Genomic DNA, 16,032 nt, shown 5'->3' with positions numbered 1-16,032 from the left:
CAACTCACTCACCACTTTATATTATTCTAAGTCTTCCAATATTCTTCCTTTGTTCTTCTGAATTACCATGTAGGCTCATTGTATGAGAATGTACACATAGAAATATATTTTGTTTAGGGACCAGCAAGCTTAAAGTGAATGTAATTTCAAAAATGTATTAAAAACAGGGGCACTTTCATTCATGAAAGTTTACATTGCACTGGATTTTACAAATACCATCTTCTCCTAAAACACCGGATCGCCGAATGCCCCACCCGCTTCTTCCTACTTTACTAACACAGCAATGACGAACCGGCTTCCTCCAATCACGGCGTGACCTCACCAGATGAACGCTCCTGAATGGAGAGAGCCAGTTTGGACATTGCTGACGAAGTACAGAGGTGCTGCAGGCGTGGGATCGGCGATCCAGTGTTTCAGGAGAAGAAGTTAAGTATTTGGTAAACCCGGGGCAATGTAAACTTTCATGAATGAAAGTGCCCCTATTTTTAATAGTTTTTTTAAAAACCGGGCACTTTATCATGAAAGTTGACATACAATTATTGCCTCCAAATTAAATAGGTCGCTGAGCAGCACAGTTGAGTTCTAGAGTTGTGTTATGTTTGTAGATGATATGATAATGTTTTTATTGTATTATATGTACACAGTGTGTTGCTGATCAAAAAGAAACACCCAATGTGTTGCCAGTTCCTGATGTAAAGAAAACGACTACCTCAAACCAAGAGCAAAGGAAGCGGAAAGAACCAGAAGACCCATGTGCACCAGACAAGGAGAGCTTAAGTAAGCATTTAAAATTGAAAGGTCAGTAGCGTTAGGAGCAAGTGTGGATGTAATTTTTACATTTTTTTTTAAATAAATCATAGCTGATGACCACAATAAGTACTAAGAAAACACACACATGAATACAGAATAAGGAACAAATATAGGGGCCGATTTATCAAGGGCCGAATGGCCCCTGATGCCCCTGTTTCAGGCTTGCGCGAAACAGCAGTTATGAAGCAGCTGTCTTAAGACCGCTTCTCCTCAACTGGTCCACCTGCTCTGAGGCTGCGGACATCAATCCGCCCTTTCTCATACGATTGGGCTGATTGATTGACATCCCCTGCTAGTGGCCGATTGGGCGCGAATCTGCAGAGGGTGGCATTGCACAAGCAGTTCACAAGAACTGCTTGTGCAATGATAAATGCTGACAGCGTATGTTGTCGGCATTCATCGATGTCTGTCGGACATGATCCGCTGAGCAGATCATGTCGAACAGACCAATGATAAATCGGCCCCATAGTCTTAGGACAATAAAGCCAAAACCTAGGGATGTAAACGTAGTTTGGAAGAGTTACGCAATGTTTTCTTTCTTTTTTAACTACTACAAAACTAAGAAAGGATGAGCATGATGTATGCAAATTAATATACACTTTCTGTACAATGATGAAAAGCTCTTAGTAATGCAATAGTAAAATGTGCCCATTTTTTAGATCATTTTATTATAGCTTAGAAATAATAAATAAAATAAAAGCTATCTAACAAATTTACTCTACAACCTAGCAATAGTCAAAGTAAACTAAAGAACAAGCAGTGTTAGACGGCCTTGCTATTCCTTACGCTTAAGATAGTAAATTAAATAAAATCTCATAGTACTCCTTGGTAATACAAGCATTATATAGTATGAATACAAAATGTTCAAACAATGAATAGGAAGTCCTCAGAGGACAATCTTGAGATATTCACACACATTTTATTATTTTGCTGCAGTTCATAAAACATCTACATATGTATGGTGTTGTATAACCAAATGTCCCATAACAGATGCTCCTGTTTATTGGGTACTTGCAAAACTTCAGAATATACAGACAAGCTCTGCAGAGCTTGACAAAGGTTCTGGAGCGAACTGAAAAGTGTTGCATTCTGGTCTCAAATGAATCAGCATTGAGTTCCAGCAACAGACTATTTATGGGAAACGGAGAAGTCACATGACTAGGTGCATAAGACATTTCATAAAGAAACTAGGAAGTGACTATTGGAAGACACCGACATTGAACTGCTGGGAAAGAGAGAGCCATTTATGGCTTGATACACCAAATAGATTCGGAAGTCTTCATTCTCATTTAGGAAGATGCTTGGCATTTGAACAAGAAATTAAACTTTGGTTTTAGCATTACATTTTGCTTTTTAATTCCCAAATTATTTTACAAGCAGTTATAAGATAAATATGAAGGAGGTCAAGGGGTCTTTAACCTAGAAACTTGCCACATAAGTCAGCTAATCTATATTTTGTGATACTTGCCTGTGCAGTCTTAGAAGTTTAACTTAAAATACAGATATGAATATCTTCAAGGGAATTGAACCATTGATGTTGACAATGGGAGTTACTGGTATTTCTTTAGTTTTTATCAATTTTAATTTGTGTATAGATGGGAAACTGTTTCTTGATTAATTGTAAGAATAGATAACACATGTTCACAGAGTTACATGTGCAAATCATTTTCCCTGCCGTTTTCTGTATTAATTTAGTCAAGGACATTTTTTTAAAAATTAAGGAACATTTTAGTGAGTGCAGTCTGCTTTGATTTATTTTTTGGACTTAAAACTGGCCAGGTAGATGCTTTCTCATGGAGAAGTGAGTGCAGGCCCCATACTTTTATGCACAATATATATATATATATATATATATATATATATATATATATATATATAAATAACTCAATTACCTATATACAGTGTGTGTGTGTGTGTGTGTGTGTATATGTGTATATATACAGGGAGTGCAGAATTATTAGGCAAGTTGTATTTTTGCGGATTAATTTTATTATTGAACAACAACCATGTTCTCAATGAACCCAAAAAACTCATTAATATCAAAGCTAAATAGTTTTGGAAGTAGTTTTTAGTTTGTTTTTAGTTATAGCTATTTTAGGGGGATATCTGTGTGTGCAGGTGACTATTACTGTGCATAATTATTAGGCAACTTAACAAAAAACAAATATATACCCATTTCAATTATTTATTTTTACAAGTGAAACCAATATAACATCTCAACATTCAAAAATATACATTTCTGACATTCAAAAACAAAACAAAAACAAATCAGTGACCAATATAGCCACCTTTCTTTGCAAGGACACTCAAAAGCCTGCCATCCATGGATTCTGTCAGTGTTTTGATCTGTTCACCATCAACATTGCGTGCAGCAGCAACCACAGCCTCCCAGACACTGTTCAGAGAGGTGTACTGTTTTCCCTCCTTGTAAATCTCACATTTGATGATGGACCACAGGTTCTCAATGGGGTTCAGATCAGGTGAACAAGGAGGCCATGTCATTAGATTTTCTTCTTTTATACCCTTTCTTGCCAGCCACGCTGTGGAGTACTTGGGCGCGTGTGATGGAGCATTGTCCTGCATGAAAATCATGTTTTTCTTGAAGGATGCAGACTTCTTCCTGTACCACTGCTTGAAGAAGGTGTCTTCCAGAAACTGGCAGTAGGACTGGGAGTTGAGCTTGACTCCATCCTCAACCCGAAAAGGCCCCACAAGCTCATCTTTGATGATACCAGCCCAAACCAGTACTCCACCTCCACCTTGCTGGCGTCTGAGTTGGACTGGAGCTCTCTGCCCTTTACCAATCCAGCCACGGGCCCATCCATCTGGCCCATCAAGACTCACTCTCATTTCATCAGTCCATAAAACCTTAGAAAAATCAGTCTTGAGATATTTCTTGGCCCAGTCTTGACGTTTCAGCTTGTGTGTCTTGTTCAGTGGTGGTCGTCTTTCAGCCTTTCTTACCTTGGCCATGTCTCTGAGTATTGCACACCTTGTGCTTTTGGGCACTCCAGTGATGTTGCAGCTCTGAAATATGGCCAAACTGGTGGCAAGTGGCATCTTGGCAGCTGCACGCTTGACTTTTCTCAGTTCATGGGCAGTTATTTTGCGCCTTGGTTTTTCCACACGCTTCTTGCGACCCTGTTGACTATTTTGAATGAAATGCTTGATTGTTCGATGATCACGCTTCAGAAGCTTTGCAATTTTAAGAGTGCTGCATCCCTCTGCAAGATATCTCACTATTTTTGACTTTTCTGAGCCTGTCAAGTCCTTCTTTTGACCCATTTTGCCAAAGGAAAGGAAGTTGCCTAATAATTATGCACACCTGATATAGGGTGTTGATGTCATTAGACCACACCCCTTCTCATTACAGAGATGCACATCACCTAATATGCTTAATTGGTAGTAGGCTTTCGAGCCTATACAGCTTGGAGTAAGACAACATGCATAAAGAGGATGATGTGGTCAAAATACTCATTTGCCTAATAATTCTGCACTCCCTGTATATACACACAGTAGTATGCAAATGTTTAGACACCCCTGACAATTTCCATGATTTTCATTTATAAATAATTGGGTGTTTGGATCAGCAATTTCATTTTCATCTATCAAATAACTGAAGGACACAGTAATATTTCAGTAGTGAAATTAGGTTTATTGGATTAACAGAAAATGTGCAATATGCATCAAAACGAAATTAGACAGGTGCATACATTTGGGCACCCTTGTCATTTTGTTGATTTGAATACCTGTCATTACCTAGAACTGATTAATTGGAGCACACAATTGGTTTGGTAAGCCTATTAAGCTTTGAACTTCATAGACAGGTGCATCCAATAATGAGAAAATGTATTTAAGGTGGGTAATTGCAAGTTGTTGGAAGACCACAGGCACAGTTCTTGTTAAGGCTAGAAGTGGCAGGCCAAGTAAAATATCGGAGAGACAAAGGATGGTGAGAACAGTCAAAAACAGCCCACAGACCACCTCCAAAGACCTACAACATCATCTTGCTACAGATGGTGTCACTGTGCATCGTTCAACAATTCAGCGCACTTTGCACAAGGAGAAGCTGTATGGGAAAGTAAAGCGGAAGAAGCCTTTTCTGCACACACGCCACAGAGTTGCTTGAGGTATGCAAACGCACATTTGGACAAGCCGGCTTCATTTTGGAAGAAGGTGCTGTGGACTGATGAAATAAAAATTTAGTTATTTGGTCATAACAAGGGGCGTTATGCATGGCGGCAAAAGAACACAGCGCCCCAAGACAAACACTCGCTACCCACAGTAAAATTTGGTGTATGTTCAATCATGCTGTGGGGCTGTGTGGCAGTGCCAGTGCCAATACTGTGAATCTCGTTAAAGTTGAGGGTCGCATGGATTCCACTCAGTATCAGCAGATACTTGAGAATAATGTTGAGGAATTAGTCACAAAGTTGAAGTTACGTCGGGGCTGGATATTTCAACAAGACAATGACCCAAAACTATGCTCAAAATCTACTCTGGCATTTATGCAGAGGAACAAGTACAATGTTCTGGAATGGCCATCCCAGTCCCCAGACCTCAATATCATTGAAAATCTGTGGGGTGATTTGAAGCGGGCTGTCCATGCTCGGCAACCATCTAACCTAACTGAACTGGAGATGTTTTGCAAGGAGGAATGGTCCAAAATACCTTCATCCAGAATCCAGACTCGTTACAGGCTATAGGAAGCATCTAGAGGCTGTTATTTCTGCTAACGTAGGCTCTACTAATTATTGATGCAATATTTCGGTTGGGGTGCCCAAATTTATGCACCTGTCTAATTTCGTTTTGATGCATATTACACATTTTCTGTTAATCCAATAAACCTAATTTCACTGCTGAAATATTACTGTGTCCTTCAGTTATTTGATAGATCAAAATGAAATTGCTGATCCAAACACCCAAGTATTTATAAATTAAAATCATGGAAATTGTCAGGGGTGCCTAAACTTTTCCATACAACTGTATGTGTATGTATGTATGTATGTGTATATATATATATATATATATATATATATATATATATATATATATATATATATATATATATATATATATACATACAGGGAGTGCAGAATTATTAGGCAAATGAGTATTTTGACCACATCATCCTCTTTATGCATGTTGTCTTACTCCAAGCTGTATAGGCTCGAAAGCCTACTACCAATTAAGCATATTAGGTGATGTGCATCTCTGTAATGAGAAGGGGTGTGGTCTAATGACATCAACACCCTATATCAGGTGTGCATAATTATTAGGCAACTTCCTTTCCTTTGGCAAAATGGGTCAAAAGAAGGACTTGACAGGCTCAGAAAAGTAAAAAATAGTGAGATATCTTGCAGAGGGATGCAGCACTCTTAAAATTGCAAAGCTTCTGAAGCGTGATCATCGAACAATCAAGCGTTTCATTCAAAATAGTCAACAGGGTCGCAAGAAGCGTGTGGAAAAACCAAGGCGCAAAATAACTGCCCATGAACTGAGAAAAGTCAAGCGTGCAGCTGTCAAGATGCCACTTGCCACCAGTTTGGCCATATTTCAGAGCTGCAACATCACTGGAGTGCCCAAAAGCACAAGGTGTGCAATACTCATAGACATGGCCAAGGTAAGAAAGGCTGAAAGACGACCACCACTGAACAAGACACACAAGCTGAAACGTCAAGACTGGGCCAAGAAATATCTCAAGACTGATTTTTCTAAGGTTTTATGGACTGATGAAATGAGAGTGAGTCTTGATGGGCCAGATGGATGGGCCCGTGGCTGGATTGGTAAAGGGCAGAGAGCTCCAGTCCGACTCAGACGCCAGCAAGGTGGAGGTGGAGTACTGGTTTGGGCTGGTATCATCAAAGATGAGCTTGTGGGGCCTTTTCGGGTTGAGGATGGAGTCAAGCTCAACTCCCAGTCCTACTGCCAGTTTCTGGAAGACACCTTCTTCAAGCAGTGGTACAGGAAGAAGTCTGCATCCTTCAAGAAAAACATGATTTTCATGCAGGACAATGCTCCATCACACGCGTCCAAGTACTCCACAGCGTGGCTGGCAAGAAAGGGTATAAAAGAAGAAAATCTAATGACATGGCCTCCTTGTTCACCTGATCTGAACCCCATTGAGAACCTGTGGTCCATCATCAAATGTGAGATTTACAAGGAGGGAAAACAGTACACCTCTCTGAACAGTGTCTGGGAGGCTGTGGTTGCTGCTGCACGCAATGTTGATGGTGAACAGATCAAAACACTGGCAGAATCCATGGATGGCAGGCTTTTGAGTGTCCTTGCAAAGAAAGGTGGCTATATTGGTCACTGATTTGTTTTTGTTTTGTTTTTGAATGTCAGAAATGTATATTTGTGAATGTTGAGATGTTATATTGGTTTCACTGGTAAAAATAAATAATTGAAATGGGTATATATTTGTTTTTTGTTAAGTTGCCTAATAATTATGCACAGTAATAGTCACCTGCACACACAGATATCCCCCTAAAATAGCTATAACTAAATAACAAACTAAAAACTACTTCCAAAACTATTCAGCTTTGATATTAATGAGTTTTTTGGGTTCATTGAGAACATGGTTGTTGTTCAATAATAAAATTAATCCTCAAAAATACAGCTTGCCTAATAATTCTGCACTCCCTGTATATATAAATAAGTGGTAAGTTGTATAATAAATGTAGGAGCATTTATTGTGATCTTATTGCCTTCTACAGATTCTGAGGTTCAAGAAGATAATATGAAGTGCAGTCCATCCACTGTCTTATTGAAGAATCTTATTAGCATTTCTGATATTGAGTGTTCTCTGTGCATTAGGTGAGCACTGTAATTTTATATGGTACATATCAATAATTTATTAATGTTTTACCAGCTTGTAAAGGGGTTTAAAAGTTTAGATACTTTGGTCAAAATTACAAATGGGGCGCAAAAATGCAAGCAGTAAGGTACATTAATATCTCTAGAGCGCAATCCTAACCAACTGAGCAATAGTTTAGTGTGCGCTCGTACATCTCACTGGCAAAGCAGCAAGGAAGCTCTTTAAAGCAAAACTAGATGTTCCAAGTAAGGAACATATGTAGAGCAGCCACAGGAGCCAATCATCTGATCTAGGCATGACTTTAAACTCTGCTTCACTGGTCGATCTAGTAACCTGTATCAATAGAAGGTGAAACATCTGGGGATAAGAGCAGGATTGAATTCCAAGAGTGGGGCTTTACAAAGGGGGTATTTTATTTGTCAGTGCTTAAAATACATTTAGAAAAATGACTTGGTATATGTTTTAGTTAAGTTGGTAAGACAATTATTATTATAAAGGTTACATGACAGTCAGATATTATTGAATGTTTTATGACTATTAAATTATTCATTTACAAGCTGGTCTTGCATTACAAGAACAATAATCTGCTGCTCTCAGTTGTAGGCAATTTGTTCATGGGCAATAGTCTGCAATGGTTATGGTATGATGTACTCTGCTGTTTGAGGACATTTGGATGTTTGTACAGAGCAGCATGAGAGTGATTCAGTCTATTTTGAGATGCATTCAGTGGGATTTAAAAAGGTTGGAATGTTTCCCTGGAAACAGGAGACAGGAAGCAGTTTCATTGTTGAAAGAGACTCAGTTGGATTGCACAAATAGACGAAAACCAAACTAATATCAGTTATTTTTAAAAGTGGCTGTGGTTTCATTTATAGGGTCCATACAGCTCTCCTTTACCTTAAATTATAAAATAAATGAACACAGAGACATCTACCCAGCAAACCTATTTCAAAAGACTAAACAAAATGTACAGCAAAAAGAAAACATATGTATGTAAAATAAATAAGTAAACATGTATATTAAATATTTAAGAAAAACACACTGTATGGATGTATATAGAGGAATACAGCTAAGGGATTAGATAAGATAGACATTTATAAGAAAGTTTCACATAAAGCATCAAAGCAAAACATCTTCTTTTATTCATCCTTTTCCCCAAAAATACACACAGCCTGGGGTGTTTCCAGGTTCTCAATAGATCCAGAGGTTGAATGCATGTCAGAAGGCAATACAGCCATAACTACTCTATTCAAATGCACACATACATAAAGCAATAGTGTTCAAATTATGGGAAAGATCTTATGCTTGATGCTATTGATAGAGAGAGAGAGAGAGAGAGAGAGAGAGAGCGGCAGCATAGTAAAAGTGTTGTTGCTATGAATAGCGTCTTGTGCATAGTCAAACCTAAACTACATAAAATTACTGTGACTCATGCCAGATTTAAGTTCAACAGAGAGTATGTTGATAGCCAACTGATGGACCCCCTATGAGAGACATTTCGCTTTAAAAAAAAAAAAAAGACTATTAGCCTGAAAATGCTCTCCATATGTGACACCTCTGTCCAATGTCATGTGGGTTCTGTGGTTCCACTATGTCCCATTATAGAGCTGGCCTTGTTTTTGGATTGTTACGACTACCAAGTTGTTATAGTATTGTATTCTATGGTGGCTGCTATACTATAATAGCTACAGTGTCCTTATCCTGTCACTGTTACGTGCTGTTGTTCACAATACACACACTAATTCTTTTTCCATCTTAATATGAGGAAAGTCCATGGCTTCATTCATTACTTGTGGGAATACAGAACCTGCCCACCAGGAGGAGGCAAAGACACCCCAGCCAAAGGCTTAAATACCTCCCCACTCCACTCATCACCCAGTTATTCTTTGCCTTTCATCACAGAAGTATGGCAGAGAAGTGTCGGAAGATTCGGAGTAGTCTCTTATGGAGGGAAGTACTCTTCAAATGGGACTGGAGTTTTAAGTAGTCTTGTCAGCCTCTCAGTGAGAGCATTGACAGATGTTAGGGTCTGGAGATGCAGGGAGAGTCTTTCTGCGAAACCATCCAGACTCGTATTAACAGCTCCTTAAGCAATCAGTTTTGACGAGTTTCACTGCCTGCTTTCTACCACTCAAGTCCATGTCAAGGAGTGATGCTACAACACTATCAAACTTGAGAGGCCGTGTTCCTGTTCCATGGCATAGATTCTGGTAAGATCGTTTAATTTTTTATACATTTATGATAATACAAGATGACAGGGTCACAGTGTGACTCCTTTTATCTGTATAGAATCAAGGGTTAATATCTCCAGAAGGGGATTATTGAACAGGGGGGGATTTATACATGATTGCTTTATTGTGTTTTTTGCAGTGACATGTGTGAGATGTGGCTCTGGCAATTTGCGAACAGTCAGGTTCTTCTTTCGTTTTGATTAACTGTGCAGTCTGTTTATTTTGGCGTGGTTTGTCTTGGCTACAGGGGTGGTCCTGCTTGGCACTCCATGTGACCGGGTGTGGCTTCATTATCTTCCTCTTTCCTGACCGTCGGTTGCAGGAGACAAAGTGGTTTCTCGTTGGGCCTGGGTCATAGGAGGTGGTGAGTGCCCCGGCCATTGGGGTATAAAGGTACCATTTATTTTTTATAGTCCATATTAAAGGCGCAAGCTATGGAGGACTCTGATGTGTTAGAGGGTACTCCCTCTTTGCCTAGATCTAATGCCTGTATTTATTGTGAGGAGGCTACGGTATATCCGCCTGCTCAACTATGTTCCACATGCCTTGATAAAATAGTGATATCTAAAAAGAACAAGATGTTTAGTACCACTGAGCTGTCCACCTCTGAGGGGTCTCCATACAATCCCTACAATCATCTCTGATTACACATGCAGCTCCCCAGTGCACTACTAATCCTCCTGTGGGAGGGGCCCTGTGGCCGCCAGATTTTGGTGATCAGTTGCAAATGGCGGTGTCTGCGGCCTTCAGTGCCTAACCTCGCCCTGCTAAGCGCAAGCGAAAGGTTAAACATTGCTATCCTTCCCAGGGGTCATCTACTCCATTGGATGTATCTAAGACTAGATTATCCAGTGATGAAGAAGACTCCGATACTTCGGAGGACTCTCTCTCTGAGTCGGAATCTGTGGCCTCTAAACCTCCGACTGTGGAGGAACCAGACTTTAGGTTTAGGATTGAACACTTATGCTTTTTATTAAAAGAGCTGTTGGCTACTCTAGAGGTTCCGGAATCAAAGTTACCCGAGGAACCTTCCATTCCTAAGTTTGATAAAGTTTACGAGGACAGGGTAGTGCCCCAAACTTTTCTGGTTCCCGTAAAGATGGCAAATATTATTAAGAATGAATGGGAGAGACTTGGATCTTCTTTCTCCCCTTCTTCTTCATTTTAGAAATTGTTCCCGGTTCCTGACTCTCAGCTAGAATTGTGGGGGTCTGTTCCTAAGGTGGATGGACCTATCTTCACACTCTCTAAGCGCACCACTATCCCACTCGAGGATAGTTTATCATTTAAGGAGCCCATGGATAAGAAATTAGAGACCCTGTTAAGAAAGATGTTTCAGCACATGGGGTTCTTATTTCATCCTGCAGCAGCGGTCTCTGCGGTGGCAGGAGCCTCTACCTATTGGTGTGACTCTCTATCAGATATGATAGAGGTGGAAACTCCACTTGATGAGATACAGGAAAGAATTAAGGCCCTGAGGGTAGCTAATTCGTTTATCTGTGATGCAAATATGGAAATTATTCGCTTGAATGTCAAGACATCAGGATTTTATGTTCTAACATGACGTTTAAGTCTAGATTACTCTCCCTTCCATTTAAGGGAAAGGTTCTTTTCGGTGCAGGCCTGGACTCTATCATATCCATGGTCACAGGGGGCAAGGGTGCCTATCTACAGCAGGATAAGAAGAATAAGCCTAAGGGTCCTAATTTCCGTCCCTTTTGTTCGGACAAGTCCCAACGATCTTGGAAACCTTCTCAGTCTTGGAATAAAGCCAAGCAGAACAAGAAGCCCGCCGAGACAAAATCGGTGTGAAGGGGCAGCCCCAAATCCATCTCTGGATCACATAGGGGGAAGACTATCTCTTTTCGCGAAGGCTTGAATGAGAAACGTGCAGTATCCTTGGGTTCTGGAAGTCATTGCCCATGGTTACAGGATAGGTTTCAAATATCACCCTCCCAGGGGCAGATTCCTCTTGTCAAATCTATTGTCAAAACCAGAGAAACAAGATGCCTTTCTAGAGTGCGTGAGGGATCTCTCCTCTCTAGGAGTAATTGTACCAGTACCTCTAGCAGAGAGAGGTCTAGGGTACTATTCAAACCTTTTTGTGGTCCAAAGAAGGAGGGCACGTTTTGCCCGATTATAGACCTAAAGTGCTTAAACAAGTTTCTATCGGTCCTATCGTTCATGATGGAGACAATAAGGTCTATTTTGCCCTTAGTTCAAGAAGGACAGTTCATGACTACAATAGACTTGTAGGACGATTACCTTTATGTACCGATACACAAGGGTCACTTCAAGTTCCTAAGATTCTCCTTTCTGGACCAGCACTTCCAGTTTGTAGCCCTTCGGTCTGGCTACTGCTCCAAGGGTCTTACGAAAGTTCTGGGAGCTCTGCTTGTGGTGGCGAGATCCAGAGGTATTGCAGTAGCACCTTATCTGGATGACATACTGTTCCAGGCTCCGTCCTTCCGGCTGGCAGAGGACCATTGGAGAGCTCTTCTACTTCTTCGATCTCATGGATGGAAAATAAACTCGGGAAAGAGTTCTCTGGTTCCCAGTACCAGAGTGGAGTTCTTGGGCACAATAATAGACTCCATATCCATGAAGAAATTCCTGACAGACCAGAGACAATGCAAAATCGCCTCCAGCTGTCTTGCCCTCCAGACCTCCTCAAGGCCATCTGTGGCCTGGTGTATGGAGGTGATTGGGCTCATGGTATCCAGCATAGATGTCATTCCATACACCAGGTTCCATCTCAGACCTCTTCAGCTGTGCATGCTGAGGCAATGGAATGGCGATCACTCGGATCTATCCTAACAGATTTCTCTGTACAACCGGTCAAGAGAATCCCTCTCATGGTGGCTCTGTCCAGATTGGCTGTCCCAGGGGACATCCTTCTTGAGACCATCCTGGGAGATTGTAACTACGGGCGTGAGCCTCTCAGGATGGGGAGCTGTTTGGGGTACCAGGAAGGCACAGGGCAGGTGGAATCGAGAGGAGTAGCATCTTCCGATCAACATCCTGGAACTTAGAGCGATCTTCAATGCTCTGAGGGCTTGGCCCCTCCTGGGGTCGTCCCAGTTCATCAGATTACAGTCATACAACATTACCTCAGTGGCTTACATCAACCATCGGGGGGAACAAGAAGCTCCCTAGCTATGAGGGTAGTATCTTGGATTCTGGAATGGGTGGAGACCCACAACTGTTCGCTGTCAGCGATCCACATTCTGGGTGTGGACAACTTCAAAGCAGATTTTCTCAGCAGACAATCATTTTATCTGGGGCAATGGTCTCTTCACCCGAGGAGTTTGCAGAGATTTACAACATATGGGGGACACCGGAGATAGATCTCATGACGTCCAGACTCAACTTCAAGCTACCCAGATACGGGTCACGGACCAGGGATCCCCAGGCAGAACTGATAGATGCCTTAGCAGTGCCTTGGGGGTTCAAACTATTCTACATATTTCCTCCGTTACCACTTCTACCTCGAGTAGTGGCCTGCATCAAGCAGGAGCAAGCTTCGACTATTCTGATTGCTCCGTCGTCGCTGCGAAATATGTGGTGTGTGGATATGGTGGGGTTGTCATCATCTCCTCCATGGAGGTTACGCTGTTGCAGAGATCTGCTGGTACAGGGTCCGTTTGTGCATCAAAATCTAGATTCTCTGAGGCTAACTGCGTGGAGATTGAACGCTTAGTCCTAGCCAAGAGAGAGTTTTCAGAGAGTTTGATTGATACTCTCATTCAAGCCAGGAAGCCGGTCACCCGACGCATCTATCATAAGGTGTGGAGGACCTACTTATTCTGGTGTGAGGCTCGTGGGTATCCCTGGCATAAGGTCAACGTATCCAGGATCCTTTCCTTCCTCCAGGATGGTCTGGAGAAGGGACTTGCCGCCAGTTCCTTAAAGGGACAGATTTTGGCTCTATCTGTGTTGTTACACAAGAAGCTCGCTGAGCTTCCTGATATTCAGTCTTTTGTTCAGGCCCTATCTAGAATCAGTCCTGTGTTTAGACATTCGGCTCCTCCTTGGAGTTTAAATCTGGTTTTAAAAGTTTTGCAGAGGACTCCGTTTGAGCCCATACACTCGGTTGACATTAAATTACTGTCTCGGAAGGTTCTTTTTCTACTGGCTATTTCTTCGGCATGCAGAGTCTCTGAGATGGCGGCCTTGCAATGTGAGCCCCCTTAGCTAGTTTTTCATGCTGATAAGGTTGTTCTTCGCACTGGATTGGGTTTTCTCCCTAAGGTTTTTTCTGATCGCAACATCAATCAGGAGATTGTGGTTCCTTCTTTGTGTCCTAATCCTTCTTCTTCTAAGGAACGGTTACTTCATAATTTGGATGGGGTTCGCGCTTTGAAATTCTATCTTCAGGCTACGAAGGATTTCAGACAGACTTTAGCATTTTTTGTTGTCTATTCGGGTAAGCGCAAAGGGCATCTTTTTGGCTTAGGAGCACGATTCACTTGGCTTATGAGACAGCGGGGCATAAGCCTTCTCAGAGGATTACGGCTCACTCAACTAGAGCTGTGACTTCTTCTTGAGCCTTCAAGAATGAGGCTTCTATGGAGCAGATTTGTAAGGTGGCTACCTGGTCCTCCTTACATACTTTTTCAAAGTTTTACAGAGCTTTTGGGAGAAAAGTCTTGCAGACTGTGGTGCCCTCAGAATAGGGTCCGCCTCTCCTTTACCCTCCCATTTTTTTCATTCAGTGTCAGCTTGGGTATTTGTTTCCCACAATGAATGAAGCTTTGGACTCTCCTCATAGTAAGATGGCAAACATAAATTATGCTTACCTGATAATTTCATTTCCATCTGTATGAGGAGAGTCCACGTTCCCTGCCCGGTTCTCCGTTGGGCGGACCTACATTTATTTTATTTTTCTTCTAGCACCATATATACCCTGATATTTCTCCTACTGTTCCTTGTTCCCTCGGCAGAATGACTGGGGGATGAGGGGAGTGGGGGAGGTATTTAAGCTGGGGTGTCTTTGGCTGGGGTGTCTTTGCCTCCTCCTGGTGGCCAGGTTCAGTATTTCCCACAAGTAAGGAATAAAGCCATGGACTCTCCTCATACAGATGGAAATAATCAGGTAAGCATAATTTATGTTTTTTCCTAGTTACTACTTTGTCCTAGTGTAAAGTGCTCACATCCACCATATAGAAATTCAGAAATAAACTTAGCGATAACAAAAAATCTAAATCTTTCGGTACTGATTTAACCTGTTAATTTTAAAGGTAACAATTAACCCTAACCTTTACCTGACCCAACTAATAATACTTATTCAACTCAGAGATACCATAATGTAGTTCAGTGTTTGACCTATGTAACTATTCATAACTTGATCCCCCAACTTTAATAAGAACACCCAAACATGATCCATAAGCTCCAAATGATAGCATATGTGACCCAGTTACACTTTCTTTCTTAAAACTGACCATCAACTTCCTCAAGTTTCTGCTGAACATCTTCCAAGTCAATAGCAGACTTACTAGAGCATAGAGATTTTATGACTTTCTCAAAATTATCTCAAAGAAAAAGTTGTACTTTTTCCTTTATTCATGATCAGAGCAGAAAATATAAAAAGTTGTGTCTGTGTAAACAGCTATCCAACAGAAAATAGGCATTATAATTCTCTCAGGTAATACTGTAAACAACCTTTCTTTCCTAAGATATGGTGAGTCCATGGCTTCATCAGTTACTGTTGTGACTATCACTCCTGGCCAGCAGGAGGAGGCAAAGAGCACTACGCATCTATCATAAGGTGTGGAGGACCTACTTATTCTGGTATGAGGCGCGTGGGTATCCCTGGCATAAGGTCAAGGTATCCAGGATCCTTTCCTTCCTCCAGGATGGTCTGGAGAAGGGACTTGCCGCCAGTTCCTTAAAGCTCGCTGAGCTTCCTGATATTCAGTCTTTTGTTCAGGCCCTATCTAGAATCAGTCCTGTGTTTAGACATTCGGCTCCTCCTTGGAGTTTAAATCTGGTTTTAAAAGTTTTGCAGAGGACTCCGTTTGAGCCCATACACTCGGTTGACATTAAATTACTGTCTCGGAAGGTTCTTTTTCTACTGGCTATTTCTTCGGCATGCAGAGTCTCTGAGATGGCGGCCTTGCAATGTGAGTCCCCTTAGCTAGTTTTTCATGCTGATAAGGCTGTTCTTCGCAC

The 16,032-nt window shown here is 41.4% G+C and overlaps 1 protein-coding gene across 2 annotated transcripts in view; it reads left to right on the top strand.

Annotated features, from left to right (window-relative positions):
* The window catches only part of LOC128664041 (LON peptidase N-terminal domain and RING finger protein 1), a 127,173-nt gene that overhangs the window by 50,756 nt on the left and 60,385 nt on the right, over positions 1 to 16,032 (top strand). The window contains exons 5-6 of one of the 2 annotated variants that reach the window (XM_053718696.1): positions 645 to 777; positions 7,530 to 7,629. In XM_053718696.1, the coding sequence (XP_053574671.1) occupies positions 645 to 777; positions 7,530 to 7,629 (233 nt within the window). Of the gene's footprint in view, positions 1 to 644; positions 799 to 7,529; positions 7,630 to 16,032 lie in introns of both variants that reach the window. The other variant, XM_053718695.1, reaches the window with a different exon arrangement.

The sequence above is a fragment of the Bombina bombina genome, chromosome 6 (assembly GCF_027579735.1).
Source record: "Bombina bombina isolate aBomBom1 chromosome 6, aBomBom1.pri, whole genome shotgun sequence".
In the NCBI taxonomy this organism is placed as follows: domain Eukaryota; kingdom Metazoa; phylum Chordata; class Amphibia; order Anura; family Bombinatoridae; genus Bombina; species Bombina bombina.
This window is presented reverse-complemented; position numbering and strand designations above follow the sequence as displayed.